Here is a 26,642-nt window from a genome sequence, read left to right as displayed (position 1 = left end):
GTCTTTAAGAGACCAGTTTTGCTTGGACTCTTACAATGACATAGAATATTTCCTGAGTTCATAGATTATAATTTCCTTACAAAGGTGATCAAGCACCTGACAGGGGCAGATGCTTTTCTGGATTTGATACTTGCAAAGGAGGAAGAATTTGGCTGCTGTGATGAGGAGACAGTAGTATTTGGGCAAAATAGCTTTGGATTAATGAGAACAGAATCTGTTCTGTTAAGGGGTCTCAGAGATCAGCTTGAAAAACTAAGGAAGGAGACCCTAAATCCCAAAACTTCCAATTTATTGTTTTTTAAGATGAGTTTGCTAATCAAGGAAGTAGTAAGCAACATGCTATTCTGCTTCAGTTCTATGCAAATAAATTAATAACAAAGGATTAGTTGGGGACATTTTTATTGATTCTAAGATAAGTTTTAAGTTTCAAAGAAATCCAGTTCCACTGAAGGCTTAAAGAATTAATCATACATTATTGTATGTTATATGTCGAATGAAGAAGTAAAAATGAATGCACTTCTTGATGAACGGATCATCATGCAACTTCCAGTGACTTCTGTTCAGTAGAAAGTTAAATTTATACATCTTTCTAAGGTTAATGAAATGCTGTATGTGGTCAGCTCTCCTCTGCGGTACTTTACAAAGATACTTAAGAGATGCTCAGAGGAGCAATCGCCGTTTGAAATAGGAGGTAAGGAGAGTCATTCTTTTTGTCCAGTCGCACTACTTAGCAACCCGCAGGTGATCCCATTCCATCGCCAGCGCTACCAGGCAGGAGGGAAGGAAAAGCAGCACAAGGGAAGAGCCGCTTCACTGTTGTACGGACACAGGGCTGAGCATTTTACTGATTATGATGTGGGACGAAAGGCGGTGCACAGGGAGGCATCAGATGAGGAGCGCTTCCAGAAGGGTGAGCTATGATCCAAAGTGGCAGCATTTGCAGGGAATGGAAGTATAAACACAATGAAACATACACAGACATCAACTGAGGTGCAAGCAAGCATGTAGATTTTAAAACGCATTTTAGCGGGGTTTTTCTCAGATTAATTACGCTTTATACTTTCCTTTACATATATCCCCCCCGACCCCTCTTTCTAAAATCCTGTATTCTGAAGATGGGCACGAATAATTTCTGTGTGGCCTGAATGTTTTTGCCGCTCCTGATCCCATTTGTTAATGCGCTGATTATCCCTGATGCCCGCATTGATTATCCCATATCACTCCGTTTCCCGCTTCCCCCGGCCTGCGGCGCGCCTATCTTGGCCGCACGGGAGGAGGGGTTTCGCGCTCCGTCCTGCCGCGTTATTTGTCCCTCCGGCCGACCCGTAGTGTTCGCTCCTCCTCGCGCCATGATGGAGGGTGCCGAGGGCCTGCGCTACGCCGAGTACGCCCGGGCCCCTACGGGCGCCGGCAAGGGCCAAGCCGAGCTGGACCGGGGACTGGTGAGCGCACGGCGGGACCCCCACCCTGGGTCCGTGAGGCCGCTACTGCCCCGTCCGCAGCCCCGGCCTTCATATGTGTGAAGGGTGACGTGTGTGAGCGGGGCGGGGGCTGGGGCTGCGGGGCAGGCGTTCTGCGCTCCCCTTGGGCCGGGCAGGGGCCTGGGGCAGAGGGGCCTGGGGCAGAGGGGCCTGGGGCAGAGGGGCCTGGGCCGGTGCCGCAGGTGCAGCTGCCGCAGGTGCAGCTGCGGCGTGGGCAGTGGGCATGGCCTCCCAGCCCTGAGGGGACGGCACACCCGGGGGTCCGTGAGTGTTCGTGGTCCCGGGGAACGACGGAAGGCAGAAGGTCCTCAATCGGAAAGTTTTATTCGAGTGTTACATGGTCGGTGTGGAAATGTTGGCTCTGGCCTGTAAGCACATGGCAGCGGGTTTTGGATACAGGGGTAGGGTGAAGAGAGAAAAGAAGATGTGAATTAAAGAAGACTAGAAAGAGAAAAAGAAAGAGAGGAAAAGTGAGAGAGTAAAGGAGATCACCAGTTCTGGTTCCAGCCTCAGTCCAACTGGTGAAATGTCCTGGGGGTGCCTGGGAATACTTTTCTATGGATAGGTTTTCCCTGCCAAGAAGACAGGCTTCTCTTTTTCTGCACATTTCTGGAAACCGGCTGGAGGGCTTGGGGGGTTCTTGGTGGTCTTGATCTCCCCCCCTACAGTCCATGCCCAGTGCTTGGCCTTGCACTGTACCGTGCTGTGTTTACCTCCAGGAGCTGGAGCAGGGAAAAGAGCTGCCCTGCCTCTGCATGGCCCCCTTCTCCAGCCACATCTTGTTCTTCCCCATGGGCAACAATCCTTGGTTATTCCCAGCAGTTCTTGTCTGTCACCACCGAGAGCCCTTGGTTGGCTCCACAGCCAGTGTGTGTTTGGAACATACACATTAGTCCCTTATCTGCTGGGATTCCACAGCAGGGTACATGGGAACTCTTCAGCCCCAGCACTCACAAACGAGGCCAAAAATTTTGCTCCCTGCCATGAAAAGGTGATACCTGATGTGTTTTCACCCACTGTGCAAATGTTATTACCACAGGCAGGTTTGAGTGTTGAAGGTTTTGTAGAGCTCTGTTCCAGAAAAGTAATTCTCATCTGGTACTTCATACTGTGGGAAAGGCTGGGTGGAGGCAGAGTGTCAGCAAAGTTTCCTGTGCTCTATCGTGCTCTAGAGGAAAGGATGCTGGGATTTTATCCCACTTCTTCATTCCTGTCACTTCAACTAGTTCAGGGAACAGCGAGCTCCCATTGGAAAAGAGTATTGGGAAAAGCACATGGCTTAAAGCCCCAGATGGTGAAGTTTTCACATTTTTTAAATGGCTTAAAAGTCTTACTTGCCTAACCTAATTGTGTGTGTGAAGTTGTCTCTACAATATTTCTACTTTTTTAAAACACAGTTTTAAAAATCACAGTTCTCTCAGTTATTTATTCATTGTTACTACAGTCTAGGACTTTTTTTTTTTCCATAGAAGAATATTCCTGTGTATTTAACAGCAAGTGTGTAATCTTAAGAAGCTGGCTCTGAAACTCATTATTGTCATGGCCATTCTCCCTGTGGAATGCTGGCAGGGAATTTCTAGAATTTTGTTCAGTCTTTGGGCCTTCTTACCCATCAGAGATAAAAGTTGCATTTGGAGTTAGCATGGCTTGCTTTGTTGTTGTGTGTATTGTCATTTTCTTACTGAGAGGTCTGGAGACTGAGGTGGGTCTTTTTACAGGACTGAAATCTGGATGTCTACAGTTTTCTGTTGGAATTTATTCCTTAGTCCAGGGTATTAGCTGAAAATCACTTGATCATGGTCACGTTTACTCTTGTAGTTGTTTTAGAAAAGCATTTGGAGCAATGGAAGAGCAGCAGTGGAAGCATGAGGGGTCTCTGCTGAAAGATCACCCACAGGAGCCTTTGTTAATTAGTGCATACTCAAGAAGATTGATTGGAATACCTTATGGTAATTGTTCTATTAGTGAATCTTGCTCTGGTTCCATTTCCTCTGAAAAACCATCCAGAATTGTAGTTGTAGCTTTATATACAAACCAAAAAGGTTGCTGGAAGTTAAAGGACACAAAATGACATGAGAATTGTGTCAGTATGGAGAACAGCATCTAGCTGAAATTACTTTCAATTCACTGTGGAAAACAAATTAAATTTCATAGGAGGGTTAAGACTAGAGGGAGAATACTAGATTATGAAATAAAATTGGTTGCATAGAGTTTATAATATAATCCCACTTCACAATGGTTCTGCCTCCATATAGTGTTACGAAGGTGGTTTGCTCTAGAGCGGTATTCCTATAAACTGTAGCTACTCTTCTGAGGAATAGAAGCCTTATTCTATCTTCCATACCAAACAATCATTTATATTTCCAGTCAAGAATTTTTATTTAAGGGAATATCTATTTTCAGAAATATTTTTATACACTTAGTTAATATACTTTTGTATCCTACTTCTTAGCACTGTATAGAACTAAAAAAACCCACAGCTAACAAACCAAACCTTGAAAATGTTTAGTTAAGCAATTTATACTTATGTGTATTTAGTTGAATGTAGGTACCTATTTCCTATTTTGCTGGTCCACGATTAAGCATGGATTAATTGCAAAATGCCATTCAGCCCATGAAAACAAATTATTATTTTCTCTGTGCTTTTTATTCTGTTCTTCTCACTGTAGGTTTCTGAGGCAAAAGACTGTAGGACTCCTGCTGTGTGTGTGAAACTTAGTAGTGAGGAGGGCAAAATATTTTTCATTTGACTGAGAAGGGTGTTCCACTAGTTGTAGCAGAAGAACCAGTATAAAATCCAAATCATATGCAGGCAGATAGGTTTTAATATTTGGAAAGCATTAACATTTGCAGCCCATTGTCAGATTAAGAGTGTTGTGCTGAAGTTTTAAAATGATGCATTTGAAATTCTCCTTTTGTTTATAAATTTAACTTTTTTCTACTTCATAGAAGAAGAAGCTCTAATGCTAAGAACTCCATATGTAATTTTATTTTTTGAGTATTTTTAAGTTAGAAGGGCACCTGGATTGGGGATTTGCAAAAATAATATCTCATCCTCCCCTTCTTCTGCTAAAAAATTAAGGCTACTGGAGAATTAAATATTAAAGGAATAGGCAGAAATTCTCTGTTTTCTAACATACTCTGTGTTACTTAATATGCTTTATGGTCTTTCGTTTGCCAAACACTTAGGTAAATCAGGTCTTGGCAGTTGCCTTTCTAATGCTTGTGCTTTCTTATAGTGACTTCTGAAAAGGATTAAGAAAATTCAGGTTTTACAGATTTAGCATAACTTTTTCATTAGCTTCCTTTAGCAGGGTTTGTTACTGAAGACTGAATTACATAGTAAAATTAAAATACTGAGATCAGCAGAATAGCATGGGGTTGATGACTAACCTTTGGGAGCTGATTCATTGAATAAAGAAAAGGACAGATGTTAGTTTTTAATATTTTATTTCTTTATTTTTCCCTCTTGGATTGTAACATAATGATTTCATTTAAAATCCACATCTTGGAAGTTTCTTAACAGCATTTTTGGAGGGGGGAGAAGGTCAATTCTGTCATAATTGAAAGTCAGTGTGTATGTATTTATTTATTTATCCCTTATGAAATGCAATTTCAAGCAATAGGAGACAAAAATGGTCATGGTGGTAGTTGTATTAGCATGCTGTAAATGAACTGCTGCCTTCCACAGAGAGAGCGAGTTGCTTTCATTTAATATTGACGTGAAAGGAGTGCATTTAATTAAAGCTTTGGACTTTACATTTCAAAGCACCAGGCTGACCTTGACTGATTCTTTTAAATATTCAACTGAGTTGAGAGAGCACAGAAAAGGAAACTGAGTCCAGTCGGACTTGAAGAATTTACTTGTTAGTACTTGAAGTTGCCACTGCTTTTATGATAGTCTGTGTCAAGAAAAAGGCCAAACTTGCAATCTCACACTGATCCAAATTCCGTCTTTGTCACATGTGTATAGTTAGGATACATTCACACCATAACATTCAAGATGCTTTGGTGCCTCAAGTTATCACTTCTTTGTTAATATGTGGCAAGTGACTCTTCTCTAACGTGCTCATAATGTAAATAAGGTGAGTTACCATAAACCAATATTTCTCAGATTTTCTGATGCCTGTACCTCACTTAAATGTGCGGACAGTCTTGTTCCTCTCTGGCTTGAGCTTTGTACCGTTTTTACCAAGTTTTCTGTCTTGTCTTTATTTCCCCTTGATCCTGCATCCTGCTCCTATTCAAGGGCTGGCTGCTATGGTTTGTTTTTACCTGCTGTACTCCAGGCAGCAGTAGCTTTCCACTGACTGCTGGTGCTTTCCACTGAGGTTGGACTAATGCATTCCAGTGGACATGACTGACTCTGCCAAAGGCCCTCAGGAGTCTCTGCATTGTTCTCCCAGATTACTGTGCAAAATCACTTCAGCTACTTCTGCACTGAACTGACAGAATCCTGGTGTTAATAGTCTGGTCTCTGTGCTTGGTCTTGCCTGTGATGAGGTGTCTGCTGCTAATGCCTTATTGGAACCTGCATGTCTTGTAAACTGCTGACTTAAACCACCTTTTTGGTGGCAAAGCAAGTATAACTTAATTTGGACAATCAAAGGCTAATAATTTTTTTTTTGCCAGCGTGATCTATTTCACACATTGTTGAGCTCTTAATTGACTGTAACCACTTAGTAAAAGAATCTTGCTGTCAGTCTGAGTAAGTCAAGGAAACTCTTGAATATTAATCCATGGTCACAAACCACAAGACAGAATAATATAGAATTCCTATAGGGTTAGGATATTTCTAGAAAGGTGGCTGTTTGTGGTTTGTGTCTAAGTGGAGGAATTTTTTTTGAATGTTTGAATATTGAGAGCCTGGGAAAACTGATTTGTGAGAAGAAGTGAAAAGAGTTTTAGTATAGTGAGAAGATGAACTGTATGCTTCACAATTTTACACCATCTACCATTTAAGATAACATCCTTAAACATTTTCATGGGGAAAAGAAGAGAGGAAATTTTGTGGAACTGAAAGGAACAACAGACATAAAGCCTATGTATAGACTATATACAGACTATATACAGACTATATTATTTTTACATTTAGAAATGAATGCTACTATTGAGACTGAAGACCACACTGAAATGGAAGAGTTAAATTACAAAAATGTAATATACAGGCAAATATCTAAGGCAAAAATTCCCCCTCAGGTAGGTGGGAGGTAGGTGTTTAGTTAAAATCTGCAGCATCCAGATGCTAGATCCAGAGGAATACAGCTGCTTCTGCCAGTGACCTCAGAGGAGGCTGGGACTTATGTCCTGAGCTCAGTGCTACAGGCAGCAGTCACAGCCACTCGCCTTCAGAGCCAAAGCTGTAGGAGCCACTGGGCGTGAGGGCAGCTCCTGCATCTTGTACAGCTGCCTCTTTCTGGGCAAGTTGCCAACCCATGATCTAAGTCCTACTAAGCCAGCTCTAGGAAGGCTTTGAAAACAGTATTTCTGAACTCTTCCCCTGCTCCCACAGTCTAGAAATGAGGTTGGGTACAATTGAAAAGAAAGTATTTTAGCCCCAGAAATCTTAGTGGTAAAGGCACCTGGGTTCCAGATCCAGTTACTAGGGCATTCACATTGAAGGTACAAAACGTATAAACCAGTTATGGGATAGTTGTGGAAGTAAGTCATAAATAGAAGAGACAGTCTGGTGATAAAAGCATTTTCACTGTCATTATGTTTTGAATTCAAGATAAACCTAATCTGATTTCTCAGGTTTCCCAGGGGGAAATTCAAGGCATTATTGAACTGTCGTATGATAAGACAGGTGATACCACAGATGACTATTTCCTTTGTTTCAAAGATTGCATGGAGGATTTTCAGAAGGGGAGAGCTTGTTACCCTTCCTGAATTCTGCAAACATGTGAGAAGGCAGTCCTTTCTTCAAGGTTTACTTCATATCTTTCTTCAGCTTCTTGATCAACACAGAAATACGTCTTACCCTTCTTGAAGTGCCTGACTTTTTCAATCACTGTGTAGGAAAATACATACATCTGATATGGGAGTTAGTTCTTCATGTTTTTGTAGTAAACTGATACTTTGTTATGTAGAACTAGACTGCACAGGTAATTTCAAATAATGCTGTATAGTTTTATGCCTTGCGTTTTTATCAGTGCATACTGTGAGCTGATTTCAGTGTGTGTTCACTGATTTGCTAGTGGGTAGTTCAAGTTAAACCTGATACAATGGTGGAAGTCAATGGGACTGAACTATAAAATCCAATAGCCTGTGGAATACAGAACTTACTTTCGTCGCTTTCATAGCTTATAAATGAAATGTCCACATTAGACATCAGAAATGCTCCTTGTTAAAGTAAAAGGTGTGTATATATCAAATTAGAATTCACATGTTATTCTGATTCCTGTTTTTCTGCTTTAGGCCAGGACTATGATAGCACTCGGACTTGGTGTTGCAACTGTTGCGTTTGCAGGTAAGGTAAATTACCCACAGAACTCTCACTTTGTGAGCTGTGGTTTCCAAAAGGGTTAATGAAGTTTTTATAAATATAAATAGTGGAAAGTGGAAAGGTGGCTCAAGAGAACTATGGAAAATTGTATCCACCTATAGAAGTCCTAAGAATTGTGTCCACCTTCAAAGTAATAAATTCCAAAACTCTTTTTGAAAAAGGTGGAGAAAGCTGGATAATGTAATTTCATGGACAGCAGCTAAAATGCTCCATCTGCTTTTTGTCTGCAAAACGAAAGGTGAAAAGTTTATTTACTTAACAACATATTGCAGTGTAGAGGCCCTTTAGTATGGAAGAGTGCAACAAGATGCTGTGATGATAAGGTGATGCTCAACAAATTGAAATAGAGGAAAATAAAAGGTTTTAGTGACTAGTGATTTATCATACTAACTGTTTCCATACTACATTTTTTATTACATGAACTCTTTGCATCTGGACTGTTTGTTATTCTGAAAAATATGTTCTAGTATGAAGACAGGGTATGAGTTTAAATAATGGTTAGCAGAAAGCATTAAGAAGACGGTGAGGTAATGGTACATCGCAACATTTCAACAGAGATAGTCCAATGTGGTTTTGACTTCTCTGTTACCATAGGCATGGGCTTAGATCACTGAAATTTACAGATATATATGTTGTAAGAATGAATGCAAGATGCTATTTGAATGAAGCAGAGCCGAATTTATAAATAGTTTTTCCATTGTGTGTAATATTAAGTTACATTGCTAAAGAATAGTTAAAACAGTAAGGGGGGAGAGAGGATTTACATGGAAAACCCTCCAGTAACATGGCATAAATCTTGATTCTGGTGTTGATAGATCTGCTTTGTTCTCTGGGAACACAGCCTTACGGAATCCCTCTAGTCTTTCCTGGCTATAGATACTCAGTGCTAGTGGGGAATTGAATGGCTCTGAATCCCAGAAGATCGTCTTTTTCTAATGAAATTAAAAATTCAGTATTTACAAGGTGTGTAATTAAGCATACAGCATCACAGCAAGAAATGTGTAGTACATGGATTTCTTTTTTTGAAGACATAACCTTTGAAGAGTATTTGATAAATAATGTATACCCAAAGCTAATGTTTCAAACCACCCTTTTTCTTAAAGTTCACAAGGCAGGTATCTTCATTTATCATATTGAAATGTATTTAAATCTATTTATTTAGTGAGTTAAATAGTGCATAAACACAATGGGTCTTTGCAGTCTGTGACTAGGTTTTTAGATGCAGTGTACTAAAAGTCTTCTCCCTCTCCCAATAGTTTGGGCTTTTTTAAAAACAAAATTCTTTCTGCTGTAAACTGATGAACATAAGTTGGAGCTTGTTTGTGGGGTGTTTTTTTTGCATTTTAGTGAATATTTCATTTACCTCCATCTTTTTTTAGGTCGTTATGCTTTCCGTGTTTGGAAACCATTGGAGCAGGCAATTACAGAAGCAGCAAAGAGGATTTCAACTTCTGTAAGTTTGGATACTACTTTATGCTAAATTTATGATTTTGTATTTCAAGTATTCAGAAAGGAGATATTTTATGTTAAATACAGTAAAGTGCCAGGTAGATATTTTTTTCCCAGGGTAGGGCTGCTCTCTGCTGTGTAAGTTCTGGCACATTGTCTTTTATATTTTAAATCCCTATGGATGAAGCTGTATCAAAAGATGTTGATGAGTTTGATAAACAGTTGAAGTTTTTTCTACTGATGTTCCTTGTTTTGGAACCCTTTACTAGTAAGTGTAAAGATAAATTGTTCAAGTACGTGGGGAGAAAGTCACTAATTCCTAACTATTGCAAAGTGTTGACACGCAGTTTCATTTCCAGCAGCTAAAAGTGAAAGAATTTAGTCTTTTAGATACAGTGTTAAAAATCAAGAAGGCAAATTGATGAACTTCTAGGACGGGTTGCCATGGAGATGGGAGAGCTTGTGTGCTGGTTTACATGGGAGTTGTCTTTTTCTTCTTCCCCAGCTAATTTGAACTTTTAACCAGGTTTTTGTTCTTTGGTTTTTTCCTGCTGGTTAAAAAATACAATAATGAGGTAAAAAATCAAGAAGTAGAGTGTTTTGTGGGATGCATATGCAGGGAATATTTGAGAGCATTTTCTTACTGCTTCAGTGACTATGTTTTCCTCTGGTAAATAAATACATGTCTTCTATTCCTGTTTGATTGAAGTAATTCCCAATGAGCTAGATGTCTGCTTGTAGCAGAATGTTCTTTCAGAGTTCATAGTCTGTGTACACTTACCCACAGCAAAAGAATGCTATTCCCTTCATGATGCTGATGGGTGAGCATGTTCAGGGAGTAGTTGTTGCAGGTTATTATTTCCTGAAAAATATTCTAAAGGTAGGATTTTAAAAAACATGATATTAGTATTGTACCTACTAATGTTAGGCCAGTTGCAACACAGAGCCTGTCTAGACAGACACTGAGGTCCAAATTCATTTGCCATCTGTACTTGGTGTTCCTGTGCTGAAGGTGCAAGCTTCCTGGGGAGGAGATTCAACTGTCCTCTTGGGGCTGTGTGTTTGCTTGCCATGTGTTTCAGCCAGAAACAGTGCTCCTAGAAAACTTTTTTTGCTCTCTGTCGCTCTTATTGCATTGCTGTTCTGAGACCACTGTCAATTTTTTTTTTCCTATTTAAAAAAAAAATTTTGAGATATTCCCATATTGCCTGCCAAAACAACAGAGGGGACTTTAGGTACTGTGAATTAAATTGCTTTCACATGATACAGATACAGGCTGACTTGCAGACTTGCTAGATGTAGCTGGCAGTACATGTGGCTTCAGAGTATGGAGTGCTTCAGTCTTCACCCTCCCTCCCTCCCTCCCTAGCTGTTTTACTCCAGCCATTCTTTTTCTATCCATTTGTAGATACAGGCTAGAGAATCTAAATTCAGATACATTCACATAAGAAAGCATGCAGTGACTCTTTTTAACACATTCAAATGTGACATGCTACTGCATGGAGAGGTGTCTGTTCCTAGGAAACTGCACCCGTCAATACTGACTGAGCCAAGCTCATTACAGACCTATCTCATTTTTACCTCAGTGACTTTGAGTCCTGCAGAATTCATGAACAGCCATAAAGAGCAAACCAGGAGCTTCTGCATTCTAAGTGTTCTTAGTCCCTGGAGCAGTATCCTCTGTCTGCTTTCACATCCTGCCTTTCTGCCCAGAATTGTGTGTTGATTTCCAGTAGGGTATCTCTTCTGCTGTTCTATTTCTGTACTTGAAAGTACAAGTTTTCAGTGTAAGATGTACTTAAGTACTGGAGACAGTAAAAACTGGCTTCCTGTTTGCTATTTACTGTGTGTATTTTCTGGCTTTATATTTGTGAGAGGATAGTGATAATATTTTTCTTCTACAATCATGGTCCAAATTGAAGATCCTTGTATAATTCTTGGCCAAGATTATTTGATTTTTACTACTGTACAGCTACTACTTCCTCTGTTTATATTTTAATTTTTTTTTCTTCTCCCCTTAACAATGGATTAATTTCTTTAAAACAGTAGAGAAAAGATTAAATGCAAAAATCCTATATAAGTGCTTATTCTCCAAAGTGCTTATTTTAGTAGTTTCACTTGACTTTGTGGAATATGAAGCTGCTGCATTTAATTTGTGAATTAGCACTTTCATCACGTTTCTTGACAGCATATTGCCCTTTACACTGTACTGACAAAGGTTACCAAGAAGTTGGTACTTCTACCCGTGCTTCCTGAAAAAAAAAATTAAATCTCTTGACCTTCAGTGCTGGGCTCAGCATTGCTTTGCTGGGTTTTTATGGTGAAGGTGCCTAACTTGGTCCCTATAATTTTCAGCGCTTATTCTAGCTTTCTAGAATGAAACCTTGTCCCTCATGGCCTTCTTTTCCTTGAGAGTCTGTGAACAGCTGACTGTTGAAAAGCTAGCTGCCTCCCTCTGTAAACCCCCACTCTTCCTCCTCCATTTACCCCTGCTCTGTTTGCACTAGAAATCACAGTTGATGTTGATCCCTCTCAATCACACAAGGTAATACAGATGCAGTTTATTCTTTCTGTCTGCTCACTAATAAATAATTTGGCAATTTTGAAGTGATCATTTAAAATGCTGCTTGCTGTATCTTGAGGATTTTACACTTCCTATTTACTTACGTAAATAAGTAACATGTACAGTCGACAACTGTACTCATCTTTTAGTCAGAAATAGTAAGCAGAGGCAAGTAAAAGCTTTATTTTGAATTTTTACATCTCATATAAGACAGTCACTTTATATTTAAGAATATGTATTTGTAAATGCTTCTGTCATTTAGTCTTGAAGTTTTCTACCATCTTTATTTCAGTGGAGAAGGACACTAGAGGAAACATTGTATTTCCACTCTATGGCAAGTCATAATGCTTGCTCCCACAGAAATGGTTTTTTAGTTTGTCTGTAGTTTTGTCAGTGGTCTCAGTGACAGTGTTTTGTTTCTGTGTGTAGTATGAAGAGTGTTGCCTGTAAAAGTTGCATAGCTCTAAGTAGTCAATTGGCTTTTCTTCCTCAGAATTAGTGCCATTAGTTGTACTATTAATATTTCCTTAAAGTGTGAAATAAAGAAGCAAGTATTTTGGTAGCATTCATTACCTTTCTTTGTGGAATCAATGATATTGAGGATTGAATGACAGATAGAAGATATTGAAGACAGACACAGAAATTCTAGGCCAAATAAACTATCAAAATACTCAAATCCCACAATCATGAAACTCTGTGTTCCATAAGAAAATGATGTCTTCTGTAGCACATCATTAGGTTTTCTCACTGTATTTTCTTTATTGGATCTGATTCTGCTCAGACTCATGGAGTTCTGAATTGAGGGGTAAGGGTAGCAACTGTCTCTCTTGTCCTTAATTGAAAATAAAGCTTCTAGAGAACAATGCAGTCCATTTTGTAAGATTTCTTTCCTAACCGAAGTTAAGGAAGTTAAAGTTGATACTAGCAAAATTGTATGTTATATCACAGCTTCTAATAGTTTGTGGTTGTAGTTTGTTTTTTTGTGTTTGGTTTTTTTCCTCTGGTGTTTGTTCCCTTTCTGGTGGAGGACTGTGTTGGTCCTGGAACAGTAACATACAGTTTTCAGAAAAAATCACTACTCCATGTAATGTAATGTATGGTCTCAGTTTTGGTGTTTTCACTCTCTTATCTGGCATAGAAACAGTGATTATGCTTGTGATTATGCGCTATGAAAAAAGAAAAAAGTATCTTGAAGATGTCATGGTCCCTGTGCATTGGATTTTCTTATCTGGTTGCTTTTGTGAAGATTTGCAAGACTGAATAGATGTTTACAAAGCAAGTGCAGCCATTTTCTGTCCCTCCCTATGCCCCAAACCTATTAATAGCATTTGTTCAGAAAGGAGGACTTACATAAATTGCTAAACAGTAATAATGTGCAAGGAAATTAAGTAAATTAAATGATACCTCCTCCCCTTCCCCCAAATAGTACAAAGGAATGAAGAGCTCATTTCAATGATTTTTCCAGTACGAAATTTTCTTTGCAATTGCTGGAGCTAATAAATAATCAAGTGTCTAGAGCTGCCTGCTCATCAAGGAATTCTCATAACAGAAAAATATCTTTCCAGCCATTACTTAGAATTTGCAACTAGGAAAAAATGTTTTAGTTTGAGTAGCATGCAAAAATTCTTTCATTAGGGAACTAGAAATTTGCTTATGTGTTGCCTAAAATGAAGTCTCAGTATTGTTTCCTCTTTTTTCTAACCAACGGGAAAAATGCTTTTATATGTAATTTCCTTTTGCTTTAAATTCTGCTTAGGATAGAGATCTTAATTTAAGAATTGATTATTGTTTCTACATCCTTCACTTATGAGAAGAAAATCTTTTTTCATGGAGACCAATTCAGCAAACTGTTTGTGTGTGAAAAGACAGAGGGTACAGAATTTATTTTTTCATTCCTTTTGGAGGTGAACTGAGGCTTCCTAAGGTTAGAACAGTGTCAAGGAAGTAGGCTTTAAAAACATGAAAAAATATTTCTGAATGTAAGCTTGCAGCCATCCCTCCCTAGTCTCTCGTTTTAAATAGTGTTTTAGATGAAATCTACCAAGAACAGAGACAAGCTGTCTTAAATTCAAATGCTGCTCTTCTCTGCATTAATAGCAAGCTAGTGTTCTCCTGCATTAGAGTTCTATGTCAGAGTTGAAGGGCAAAGAAGAATTCAGGAAACCACCTGCACCTAGACTGCTTTGGGAGCAAATGTTTCTGGAAAAATGTTCAGAGAGCATTAAAGTTCGCTTTTCTCTTTTGCTTGTAGTAATTGTTGGCATTGTTGCAAATTTCTGTGCAGTTCTGCTCTTCAAGGGTATTACCTGTTGGCCATTAAGTTATTGACATCATTTCCCTTCAGAGAAACGCTGTGTGTTCCCTTAGTGTTGCACCCTCTACGCTCTCAGGTCCATGTGCACTTTTCCAGACCTAGTTTGTGTTACCCTGTAGTTAAAAAAGTGGCTCCTCCACAGATTGTCATTGTTGGCATGGCATGTCCACAGTTCCTTCAGCTTTGATACCTGTAGTGTTACAGTAATGGTTACTCTGTTCATGGTTGGGGGTGGGAGAAGGAAAATAAAATTCGTTTTGGGTGATAACAACGCACTAAAAAAATCTCTTCTGTGGTTGCATGTGACATTGTGGTAGCAATAGGTGAAGTATTTCTGAACCATGCTTTTTGGTGAATATCTCTCCTAAGCTTAAAGGCTTTTCTCAGATATCATAGACAGAGCCCTTTAAATTCTATATAATGGTTTTGAAATTATATAACAGAGCTTGTGTAGGCATAAGGCAAAATTCTCACTGAATATGAATGGCTTTATTTAGTGAGAAGAGTGTTTTTTCAAGGGCCAGGCACATTTTACTTGGGGGTAAAGGGAATACTTAAAAATAGTCTCAGCTCTCAGGCCATACTTCCCTTTGATAGCAACAAAAGAAGCTTATTTTCCCTCAGTTGATAGGTTTTGCATTGAGGAAAAGACTTTAGTCTTGTTGAGTGATTTCTGTGTGCCAGTTCGCCAAGGCTTGGAGCTACATCTGCTACCTCTGGGACTTACAGAAACATTCACATTGTGATCACTGCTAACCATCAATGATGGTTCCACAGGTTTTTTCATAATTTAAAATAGATTTATGGTAGACAAATATACTTTCAACGCATTCTCTATGACAGTAGCTGTAATGATTTGCTCTCATCTCCATCTCCTTTTTAATGTTCTTCTCCCACTGTTTTTTCTTCCCTTCTTAAAACAGTGGATAAAGTTTCATATGACAATGAGTTTAAAAAAATTAACCCCAGGTCCTGTTTCTAATAGTTGTCAGTCATTGGTTTTGAAGGAAGGATGTAAAAACTTAGGATTTCCCTATATATTTCACTATTTTCCAAATGTTCCCCAGCTCAGAGGTTTCCTAAAACAGGTTGTGGCTTTATGCTAAGCCTTCACTTTTTCCCTTGTTTCTTTCTGTTTATTTTTCTTGTTTCTTATTTTTCTTTTATTTTTTTCTTGTTTCTTTCTCAGGATTCCTTTAAAGAACTCATGATAGACTTTTTTGAAGTAACATTCCTTCACATCAAATCTATTCTTATATCTATTGCGGTTTTTTACCAACTTGCTTTGTAGAAATATCTGTAGTGATTGTCCCTAACATCCATGGATGCCAAAATATTGCCACTTTTGGCATTTGTCATTGTGATGGTACCAGTGCTGTTCTCAACAATTATCCTACTTTCTCTCCCATGCCCTCCCCAACACATGCACTGTACCATCCTATGCTAGTATGTACTTTGATTCTGGACTTTTCTCCTGGAGGCAGGATTTCAGTGGTTGTAGCTATTAATATCTCTTATTAACAGTTGAAGATTGTGAAAACATAGGTAGGTTTTTTTAAGTTGTTTTTTTTGTATGTGTTATCACTCAGGAGAAGTCCTTTCATATTATCTGGTTTCCAGTCATTCCATGCCTTTGAAATAAATTATAGATGGATGTAATGCTCTGAATGAGGTCATATAACTACAGTTTAGTTCCTGGCACTTTGTACATGAACTAATTATTGCTTTTTTTCCCCTTCTTCTTTGTAGACTCTTTCATCATACTATAAGGGAGGATTTGAACAGAAAATGAGTAGGCGAGAAGCAAGTCTTATTTTAGGTGTGAGGTAGGTGTGTTGCATCAATATGTTTTTACTTCAGCAAGTATTGAATGAAGCAGATGCATGTTGCAAGAATGTGGAATCCTCTTGCCAAAATCATAACTTTTTTTGTAAAAGACTTCTAATGGCTTATAAATTATTCTAGTACTCTGCTTAAACTAAAAAGCAAACAATAATATGCTCAGAAAAATATAACTTTTGTTTGGATTGAAGGCATGGTAACATACTGCAGTGGAGAATTGTTCTTGTTGTGCCCTAGGTCCATTTCAGCAGAGCCACTCCCCACTTAGGCATTTCCCAGCCTCTAGCATTGCAAGGGAGACTTCATCCCCAGTACCAGGCTCTGCACCCATCCCTGTGGAATTTTGTGAAGGGTTCCTGTCAGCCCCTTCCTGCAGCCTCTGGAGGTGCCTCTGACTTTTAGCCCTGCCCTCCAGCATATCAGCTGTTCCCACCATAGTGACAGACTTCTTGGCCAGTGGGTGATGTTCGAAGGCAGCATGATGTTGGTGTGAGTCACATTGCGAGTCAAGGAAAATGTGATTTTAACATTATATATTTTTCTCCTAGTGATAAAGAATCTTTAGAGCCCACTGTGGGATAAACAATATCTCATAAACTAAGGAAATTTGAAGTAAACCCCTCTTTCCACAGTTGCTTCTTTGAGCAGACCTGCGTGATCTCCTGTAATATTCAATTGCCCCTTTTCCCCAGTTATGGTTTAGAACCATCTGAGGTTCTAAATGTGGTATAACAGCTTTCCTTTTTAGTATTAAAAACAGCTGTACAAATCAAAATATAGATGATTGTTATTTATGGTTGTGTGATAAATCATTTTGGTTTTGTATCTATATAATCCAAGACCCTTCACCCTCTGTTTGTTTCTTACTTTCTACGTCACTTTCTGTTCAATTGAAGCATTCTTTTTTACGCAGTTCTGTGAACTATTTTTGCAACATACCCTAATTTCACTGTGACAGAATAATAATTAGAGAGGTTGTTTACCTCAGGAATTTAGTTGGGCTGATACATTGCATTCAAGCTGTATCTACAGAAAGATTAATTAATTGAATCATCACTGATTAAGAAGTCACCTGAAGTGGAAAACACTGATTCATTTCTGCATACTAACAAATTATAAAAAACTGAACCATTCAAACTGTCCTTTTGCATACAAGAGTTTTACTGTGTTGGCATACTGCATCCGTAAGTGGTTATTTGTCTGGTAAGGTACATATTTTGTATTTAATTTAGGCCAAATACATATTTTATGTATGCCATTGAAGTAAACAATATTATGTAGGTAGCACCTGTAAATCAATGTGTCCCTGAATGTAACACATTGAACAGCTTTGCAAAAAATAACACATACAGGCTTTATTTTCAGGCCCCAGTAGAAAGAAAAAATATTTATAGCTGCTATAAAAATATTTACAGTAGAACAAAATGTGATAATATTAAATATTTGTTGTTTTGTCACTGGTCATAAAGATATTTATTTTCTTGGAGGAAAAATTGTATTTTCTGCATTTAATGCTAGAATAACCAACCAGATATACCCTAGAACTGCTGGGGCTATCTTGTTTTTCCCCCCTCACATTTTTTATTTTAAATGAGTGGATTTATTACATTCTAGAAAAACCTGAAAGATACTTGTATGTGTCATATGCACAGGCTTTTGAAAAATGTCATTCTCTTTGCCTTATGTGCCTTTGTTGTTGTTGCTTCCTCAGAGATGCAGTTTTATGTTTTGTCCACAAGATGGTGAAAATCTCAAGTTTCAATTATTTTTGAAGCCAGTATAAGCTGTTAATTTTTAGCCTGAGTTCTCTGGCATTTCTTGTAAGCACTTCAATTTGTTTTTGCAGTCCATCTGCTGGCAAGGACAAAATCAGAACAGCGCATAGGAAAATCATGATTTTGAATCATCCTGATAAAGGTAAATAATTACTACTTTTCTTAACTAGGGCTCGAAAGGAAGAGGCTTAAATGAGATCCTTCAAATTTTCTGACTGTGTAAATAACCACATCAACTACAAATGTTTGTTGTTTATTGACTTGAGCTTCTGTGTGTCATCTCAGATAAACTGAGCTTTATGAACCAGTTTTGCTCATTTTTATTTAAAGTTGTTTTCTGTATTTGTGCTGCTTCAGTTAAGACTATGAGCTCAGGCACCAGTTTTCCACACTTGGCAAAAACTTCTTGAAAAATAAGGGAAAATAAGCTATAAAAATCTTACATTAAAATAAAATTCCTGTTTTGAACTGTGATGGACCAGTTGCATGCATGAAAGTAATTTTCTGTGGGGAAATGTTTTGCAGTTACTAAGTACATCATTGATGAATTTGAGACTTTATGGAATTCACTTGGAAAGAATGTAAAGCTGGGCATTCTTGGTTTACTGGCTGGGTTTTTAATGTAAATTTATCTTAGAGAAAGGCTATTATTATAACTTTAACTACACTACAGCTGGTTGAGAAAGAAAGCCCATATGTTCATTGCTGTCTCTGCTTTAAAATAACAGATGGTGAAGAGTTGCACTGTATTTCAGAAGTCAAAAGGGGAAATCAGAGGGTTTTTATTTCTTTTTGACAGAATTATAGGCTCCCTACCAGCACCCCATTTTAAGAAAATGAAAAGTGTCTCCACTGGCCATGGGAAGTGTTTAGTTGATGCTTTTCTCTCTTCATCCCTCATTTTAGTGTAATAGCTGTCCTGCTTGTTTGATTTCAAACCTTCATTTTTTACTCTTTTTGTAATGTATAAGTTGTACAGACCTAGAAAGGAAATTCTCTTCTTTGTTTCTAATATATTACAGTGGTCAAAAGTCTCTTAACCACCAGAGTCCCTATTAGGTCAAGTTTTATTAATAATGAACTTCTACATTTGTTGTAGCAGTATGTGGACACGTGAGCCAAAGAGAATTGTGAATCTCCATGTGGATATTGAGTGTGTGTGAAGAGATGCTTCCTGTTAGGGAGATCCTAATGAACCTAACAAAGATTTTAATGCTGCACTCTGAGAGTTTTAATGCCCCTGCAGCTGGGCACACTGTAGGTTTGGATGGATGCAGTGAACCCTCCTGTGTGAGAGTGAGACACCGAGCGTTTTCTCAGTGGGAGCACCAGTTGTAGGGATTTGTGCTTCTCCATGCCCCTGAAGCTCTTCTGGCATGGCTGTAGAAAAAAACCTTAATATCTTCAGCTGCAGAGTGAGGGCCTGGAGTAATCTTGAACATGTGGTACCACAGAGAGGCTTGTTTACTTGTGTATAGATCAATTCTGGCTGTTGGTAGCACAGATGTTCATTTAAAAATAATATTCAACGGTATAATGTAATTTTGAAATAATATTTTACCACCTGGAGATGATAGAAGAAAGAGCAGTAATTGCAGATTTTAAGTTACATGTGTTCTGAGATCCAAACTGTTGGAGAGAGAAATATTAGAAATAAATAAGAAAATATATAGAAATTTGCATGAAAACATCCCCAGAGAGTACTACTGAAATGGTTGCTTGTTAATCTTTACAGTTCAGTTTTAAAGTGTTTTTATATTGATACATTGTATGTTAAGTTATCAGTTACAAATTTTTATGAAAGAACATTTCCTCACAGAAAAAAAAAAAAGAAGAGAGAAACCTTTTGGACTTGCCTTAATTATAAACAAACACTTAGGCAATCATGAGATTGAATTTCCTCTCATTGGAGGGCTACAAAATTAATATGGCACTTAAGGATGTAAATGTAGTGAAAACACTTCTAACAGATTTGAATTTACTTTAAGATGCTGTATTCTAGACAAGTAGAAAATCAATGTGCATTTTAAAATTACTTGGAATACATTGTTTATTGCAGGTTTTAGTCTTTACTGTTTGTTTGATCCTCTTACCTACTCTGTGAAAGAAGCTGTAGTCAATGTAGTAATCCTATTCCTTGCTACAAAGCTACTTGATTTAAGAAAAGAAAAAAAAAATTCTTTTTTGAATAGTCAATTCATCACTCATCCCTTGCCCTGCCTCACTTTCCTCCAGTGTGGCTTACTTATTAGAACTAAAGCCCTCAAACAAGACCAAACCATGGAAAAGAACTTTTTTTTTTTCTGATTGTTATACTACAGTATGAAATTACACTGATTTGGATTCCTGCAGCAATGACCTAAAGAAGTCTTTAAGCAAGCCTCACCTTTTTATTTGTATGTGTCTACAACTAGCTCTGCATGTTTTTTCTATCATTGTTTTTTCTGATTAATAGAATGAAGGAAATGGTGAATGAAAAGAATTAGGTTGAACAAATGCCTTGGAAAAGGCTGTGCAGTGCACAGTACTGCTGGAATCACATTTTCACATTAAAATATAGGTGTATTATAGTAAGTGGTAAGTTACTGATATAGACCTTGCAGTGTTGTTTTTGGTGACTGTGGGCAGGTGGCTGGCACTCAAGGGGAGTCTGAAAAAAAACCCAGACACAAAAAGACTGCTGAACTGTAATCAGATGGTTAGATGGAGTGTAGAGCAATGGCAGTGTTCAGCACTAGGAGTTAGGAGGTGTACCATGTTTAAATAGCTTTATTGTGATGAGTTCTGGCTGGTAGCTCTAGGCATCTCACACAGGAGATGCTTGCACAATAGTTCTTTGTCAAAGTTATTTTAAAATTTTACCTCTCAGTTTTTAGTATGAGCAGAAGTAATTGCTGTTAGGTTTGAATGAATGTTCAGGACAGCTGAGCTTGCATACATTTGCAGTAGCATCCCACTGCAGATCTAAATCACAGGATGTAAAGTGATTTCAGATTTCAGTCTTCTGTCTGAGACAAGTTGTTCTGTGTTATTCTACAGTGATTTCAGTTTTGTTTACATTTCTCATGTTTCCTTATCTATTAGTTTACTTCTTATCAATGTCAGTTGTATCAAAAGGATCTGTGTAGGAAAGAGATAATAAAAATGAATAATAAAGAGATGCTGCAAGTGAGATAGTTTGGTACTTAATACTAATGTGTAAACAGTATTCCTTTCCCCTTTCTCTTCTCAGGTGGATCACCTTACTTAGCAACCAAAATAAATGAAGCAAAAGACTTGTTGGAATCCAGTGCCAAAAACTGAAACCTGAAGCCTTGCGTCGTAGGAGATTCAACAGATACATTGTGCAATAACTTTCATGTCTGCTTCTTCTGCACAGTTTCTTAATGTTGATTGTTCATATTTACTGTCATAATTAAAATGTTAAGATTATTTAAAAGGAAACTGAAATCTTTTACAGTTATGTAAAGTTATGTACAGTTATGCCCCTGCAAGGAGCAGGCAGTTGGAATGATGATCCTTACGGATTCCTTCCAACTCAAGATGTTCTATGATTCTGTCCCAATTTTAGTGTATTCTTTCTGAATTATAATCCCTTACAAGCTTGGAAAAGTTCTTTTTACTGTGTTTTTTTCAGAAGTACTTTTTTGTTTCTTTTGTTAAATTTTGGATCTTTTAAAGTAAAATTTTTAAAACAGTCTTTAATATAGGGTTTTTTCTTCATTAGTAAAGAAATAACCCTGTCTTTAGGGTCACCATAAAATCTGTGACACTGCATTGAGTCACAGGACATATGACAGACCCTGTTCGGTAAGTTTTCAGCACCACCTTATGCTTGAGTCTGTTCATTTGTGAAGTAGTGGGGTTTGTTCATGGGTGCAGTTTGAGAGCTGCAACTCAGGACAAAACGACTGATAGGACTGCAGACAGCAGCTTCCACTAGGTGTGTTTTTGGGGCTATGAAGGAGGATTCTTGGGTTTGGTTACTTCTTTTACATATTAAAGGATCTCTGAAATTATCAAGTAATTATTTAGACATGCTTTTATTTCAAGTCACAGAGTATGTTTAATCTCTAGCAATTGGGGTAAACGTGAGGTTTTCTGCAAGGGTTTTCATGGCAGTGGGATTGAAGAAGGTAGGTCCATGTGGCATGGTTTAGATGGATTTTCCAGGCTGCTGCTTGTCTAGGTTAGCCAAGTCATATGAGCCTGGTGCAGGACTGATAATAGCAGGGAACAAACAGGAGTACCTGCTTTGCACATGGCTCCAGGAGCACTTCCTGGGTTAGTTCTTCAGTAATGCTCACATATCTGCATTATGCTTCATATCCCAGAGCATACATACTTCCCTCCTTATGTAGCATCCTAGCAATCTAGTGCTGGCTTTGGGGAATCCTGAAGTCAGGGATCTCAGACTTCAGAGAGAGCAAGTTTTAATTGACAGCTCAGGGTGGGTGCTTCTTGGGGCACTTGGCTGCTGCAGATTGCTACCACTAAGTTGTCCACAGTTGAGTTAAATCTCCTAAGCACAGTCTAGTGCATTCAGTGCAAGACTGAAAAACCTCTGGTGTCTATTCAAACTCTATCATTAGAGGTACAACCAACAGCTTACTGAAGTGCTACAAATACAAAATTTAGATACTCCATTTTCTAGATTATTTTGCCAGAGGTAAGAGGCTAAGAGCAGTTAATATGAGGTGGATGCTTTAATTATTTATTCACCAGAACGTGCATTTGTAGTTCATCCAGTGATGGATGCTCAGATTATGTGGATTTTTCCTTGAAAGGAAGAAAAAATATAAATTTTTTTAAACAGGTTCCTCACACTTTGTCACAATTCCCTTACTTTCATTAAAGGGAGATGAAAAATTTTAAGCTGACCCTAAAAGAACAGAATAATTCTAAGTACTTTAGAGACTATGTTGCAATTATAGTGGCAAGACATGGCACAATTTCACTGGAAAAAGCAAAAAAGACTGCTGGGAGAAACCTGCCTGGGAATAGCACATGGTATACAAGTACTACAATTGCATCATGTAACTAGTGCTCTAATACAAGAATCTTGAATGAACATAGTTTATTTCTATGCAGTAGCTTTAATTGGTTCCTGTTAAAAGAGTAGCCATCAATTAATGCACATTTAGGGTTAGTCATTCTTTTCACTGGTGTATCAGTCTGTATTGGCAAAAAAATAGAACCATGACAGTTCTCATGTTGGAAGGAGACAAGTGAAATGGTAGTGTTCCTAATTTTCTGAAGTGGAATCTGTAAGTGATATGAGTCATTGTGCAAAATCAAAATTGATGTGAATGGTAGGTGGTAAAAACATTCTGCTTAATGATTTTGAACTGACTAGCTGTTGTTTTCATATAGCTACCTTATTTTTCCTGGATGAAATGTGTTGCAGAGAGCTGTTCTAAAGTATCAGTTAAAACAGATGCATTAAAGATGGCTTTTTGCTCTGTTCTTAAAAATGAACTTCCCATGTCTTTGTAAGAAGTAGAGGGTTTGTTATTTTCTGTGAGATTCTATTGTTGATAATTTCCTTCCTGATAAAATTATTTATATCTGATTATTTTGGATGAAACACTTTTTTCTGTCTTTCAGTTATGAGAGAGATTGTCCTTAACAAAAAGAAATAAAACTGAGTTCTGGTTGTGCTTTCTACATTTTTTTCAGAACAGACTATTGACTGCTTAAAAAATTTGATAAATTAACAAATTAATTAAAAATTCAGCAGATTAACTGGCTCATCCTATCTCTGGAAAATGCTGTAAAATAAATGAAGCTAATGAGGAGCAGTTGTAAAAGCATCACACATACAATAGCATATTTTTTCTTGTCTGTTTACCTGCAAAGCTTGCTTAACCTACTAAGTGATGTTTAGAAGGATGAATATAGGACAAGGAAAGGCAAATCATGGAAGTGCTGCTCGATTTGTTGTTGTTGATAGTCAGCATGGCAGGCTGAGGAATGTCTTTGGATACTGCCGTGCGAAACAGCACCTGGATTGATGCTCAACTGAGCTGGGAAGAGCAGGATGCTACTATTTTTAAAAACATAGCCTGGTAATTTAATCTTAAAAATATTCAGCCTCTCGAGACTATTTTCTTTACTTGTCAAATGGGTAAGTGTTTTTGTGTAAGGAAAGTGCATAGAGGTTGATTTATTCTGGTGCAATTTCTGTCCATCTGTAGTACAAGCGGACTCATTTTTCATGTGTTGCTTTAATGTTCAGAAAACGTTCATCTGTAACTTCTTAGCTTGGGAATTCCCAGGTGTTTTTCTACTGGGATGATAACCAGTCCCAGATATCCTCTACAGCTTCAGAAGTCAGGCAGGACTGAGTGCATTTATATGGCATTGCTGTGGGTGATTCCCAGTTTATTTAATGAAGCAAGACTTACTCATCTGCCTGGTTTTTGCTCTTAGTCTGTGGAAGTTTTACCTAATATTTCATTCTTTACCCTTCATACAGGGGAGTTAGGGATAGGTCTACAAAAACACCCAGTGAAATCTGATTATCTGCCTTTGCATGAATGCCACGTGCAAAACTTTTCCTGGCTAGGATGGGACTGGGATAAAATTTAGACACAGTTCACAAAACCTTTGCCTGATTTTCTAGGTAGTTTTAAAGGTAAAAATTTACTGTCCTGTGTGCTTGGATTTTTGCTTCTGTATAAGTGTAAAATTACTTTCTTCTTGCAAGGTCTTTGCTCAGTTCAACACTTTTCTCATCCTTAAACCAACAGATTGGGTGTCTGGTGTCCTCAGTTCCCTAAAAAGCCTGATCTGCTATCTGTGTTTGTAGGGTGCCTCATCAGCCTGGGTGTGAAAATCGCAATATCTGGCCTGCTACTCAGGTGAGACTGGTGATGAAGCTGGGCTGAGGAGGTGACAGCCCTTGCTCTGCTTCCTGCTGCAGCTGTGCCTTGCTGCAAAATGTAAGGCTCATAAAGCCTGTGAGATTGCTGGGCCTGCGTACTGAGCTCAGGTCAGCTTCAAACTGTGAAACGATGTCTGGACAACTTAAGGAAATTCACCAGCTGAGGTATTACTGACTTCTTAGGAGACTCATTTCCCACAGTTTGGCCTCTGGGGTTTTTCCTTTAATTCTGACTCTTCTATGAGCATCTGTATGCTAGTCTGACTTTGGCAAGCAGCACGGTAGACTGGCACTAAATGGCCAGCTAAACTTTCCTGAATTTTTAATTGAATTACGACAAAACAAATGTTTTCCGTGGGTCACGAACAACAAGTTTTTGTGTGTAGATTGCAAAGCCATATTAATGAATTTGGATCACCACCAGCACAATCCTGGGACTTTTGAACTTTGTAATTTCAACAAATAACAAGTTGTGTGTACGTGTATGTATAAGCACACACATGTTTATACACATACACAGAGCTTTTCTGGATCCTGTGTGGAATTTTCCATCTGCACTGGGGCACGCTTTTAAAAAAGGATACTTTTCTTGATTTTTTTTTTTTTGTTTACTAAATTTTCCAAATCAGATCAAGGTAGCAAAAATAATGCCAAAATAAATTAGAGGTCTTAATTTAATTATGTGCATAAATAGGAAGCCAATTTAAAAAAAAATCAACACACACCACCCAAATATCTCCAATTTTTTCATTTTACTGAGTTTATTCTCAGTGTTGCTTTTGTATACATACATACATGCAGTGTAGTTATGAGTCTCTTAAAAAAATAGTGTTCTTCTGTCATCATACTGTATTTGCCTAAGATCCTTGTACCCAACTTTTTTTAAATGAGGCAAAAAAAAAAAAATTACAGCTTTTTGGGATGTTGCCCTAATAATGTTTTCTGTTTGAAAATGATTACAATTTAAGCTACATTTAAAATATGCTTTTGTATTTTACTCTGGGGGCATTGAGTAGGAAGGAGAGAATTCTAAATCATCATTTGATGTCTTACTGATTGTTAATGGTCAATGAACCATGGATACTCGTGAATACTTGAATTGCCAGCCTAGTTAGCAATACAGCTACTTGCTTTATTATTAGGGAATCGCGAAACTATACTTAGAATGAGAAATATCATTTTGACAATGGTACCATAATCAGATTACCATTCTTAAGATTTTTCAAGAGGTAGTTATGGAACGCAGAGTAATTGCTCTACAGCTTCATATGACATTAAAGCATGTGCTATTGCAATTTCCTTATTTATATACTAGCTTATACAAGGAGAGGTTCATTAGCTGGATTTTTTTTAATACAGCAAATACTGCAACTCATAAACTGTAATTTAAAATAGTGGCAAATTTCTCCAAAATTACTGTTTGATGTAAATATTACATAAAGCATGGTTCTGAATACAGTGATTCCTCCTGACTTTGGATTTGTTCTGAGCAACTTGAGCATTCCTTACATCTGGCAGATGAGTGAACAGTTTGTGGTGCAAGGAACAGTAGAGGTCCTAAACATTCCAGTGAATGCAATTTGAGTAATACAATGTTAGGAAGTAATTCTTCACTATGGGGGTAAGTGAGGCACTGGTACAGGTTGTTGAGAGTAGTTGCAGATGCCTCATCCCTGGAATTGCTCAATGCCAGGCTAGACTGGGGCCTGAGCAACCTGGTCTGGTGGAACCAGACTTAGACCATGGCAGGGGGGTTGGACTACAGGATCTTTGATGACCCTTTCAACCTAAACCATTCTGTAATTCTGTAATATAATGAAAGAAGCA

General features: G+C 38.0%; 1 protein-coding gene across 4 annotated transcripts; it reads left to right on the top strand.

Annotated features, from left to right (window-relative positions):
- The first annotated feature begins 1,337 nt into the window (after positions 1-1,337).
- Positions 1,338-23,596, top strand: DNAJC15 (DnaJ heat shock protein family (Hsp40) member C15). Of its 4 annotated transcripts, none has more exons than XM_066545028.1 (6): positions 1,338-1,442; positions 7,899-7,950; positions 9,366-9,439; positions 16,062-16,138; positions 18,001-18,071; positions 21,162-23,596. In XM_066545028.1, the coding sequence occupies exons 1-6, from the start codon at positions 1,350-1,352 to the stop codon at positions 21,230-21,232; spliced, it is 438 nt and encodes a 145-aa protein (XP_066401125.1). In that variant the 5' UTR covers positions 1,338-1,349; the 3' UTR covers positions 21,233-23,596. The 4 variants fall into 4 exon arrangements, with proteins under 4 accessions (XP_066401125.1, XP_066401123.1, XP_066401124.1 ...); XM_066545026.1 differs by having other exon boundaries at positions 1,402-1,471; XM_066545027.1 differs by lacking the exon at positions 1,338-1,442 and adding an exon at positions 1,502-1,526.
- The last annotated feature ends 3,046 nt before the right edge of the window (positions 23,597-26,642 follow it).

The sequence above is a fragment of the Molothrus aeneus genome, chromosome 2 (genome assembly GCF_037042795.1).
Source record: "Molothrus aeneus isolate 106 chromosome 2, BPBGC_Maene_1.0, whole genome shotgun sequence".
NCBI classification, from domain to species: domain Eukaryota; kingdom Metazoa; phylum Chordata; class Aves; order Passeriformes; family Icteridae; genus Molothrus; species Molothrus aeneus.
This window is presented reverse-complemented; position numbering and strand designations above follow the sequence as displayed.

What these genes read in the sequence shown, in the direction of transcription:
- DNAJC15 (XM_066545028.1), top strand. Translation starts at nt 1,350, where the DNA reads ATGATGGAGGGTGCCGAGGGCCTGCGCTACGCCGAGTACGCCCGGGCC. An exon ending in TGCAACTGTTGCGTTTGCAG is followed by an intron (nt 7,951 to 9,365) that starts GTAAGGTAAATT and finishes ATCTTTTTTTAG; the next exon opens with GTCGTTATGCTTTCCGTGTT. An exon ending in TTTGAATCATCCTGATAAAG is followed by an intron (nt 18,072 to 21,161) that starts GTAAATAATTAC and finishes TTCTCTTCTCAG; the next exon opens with GTGGATCACCTTACTTAGCA.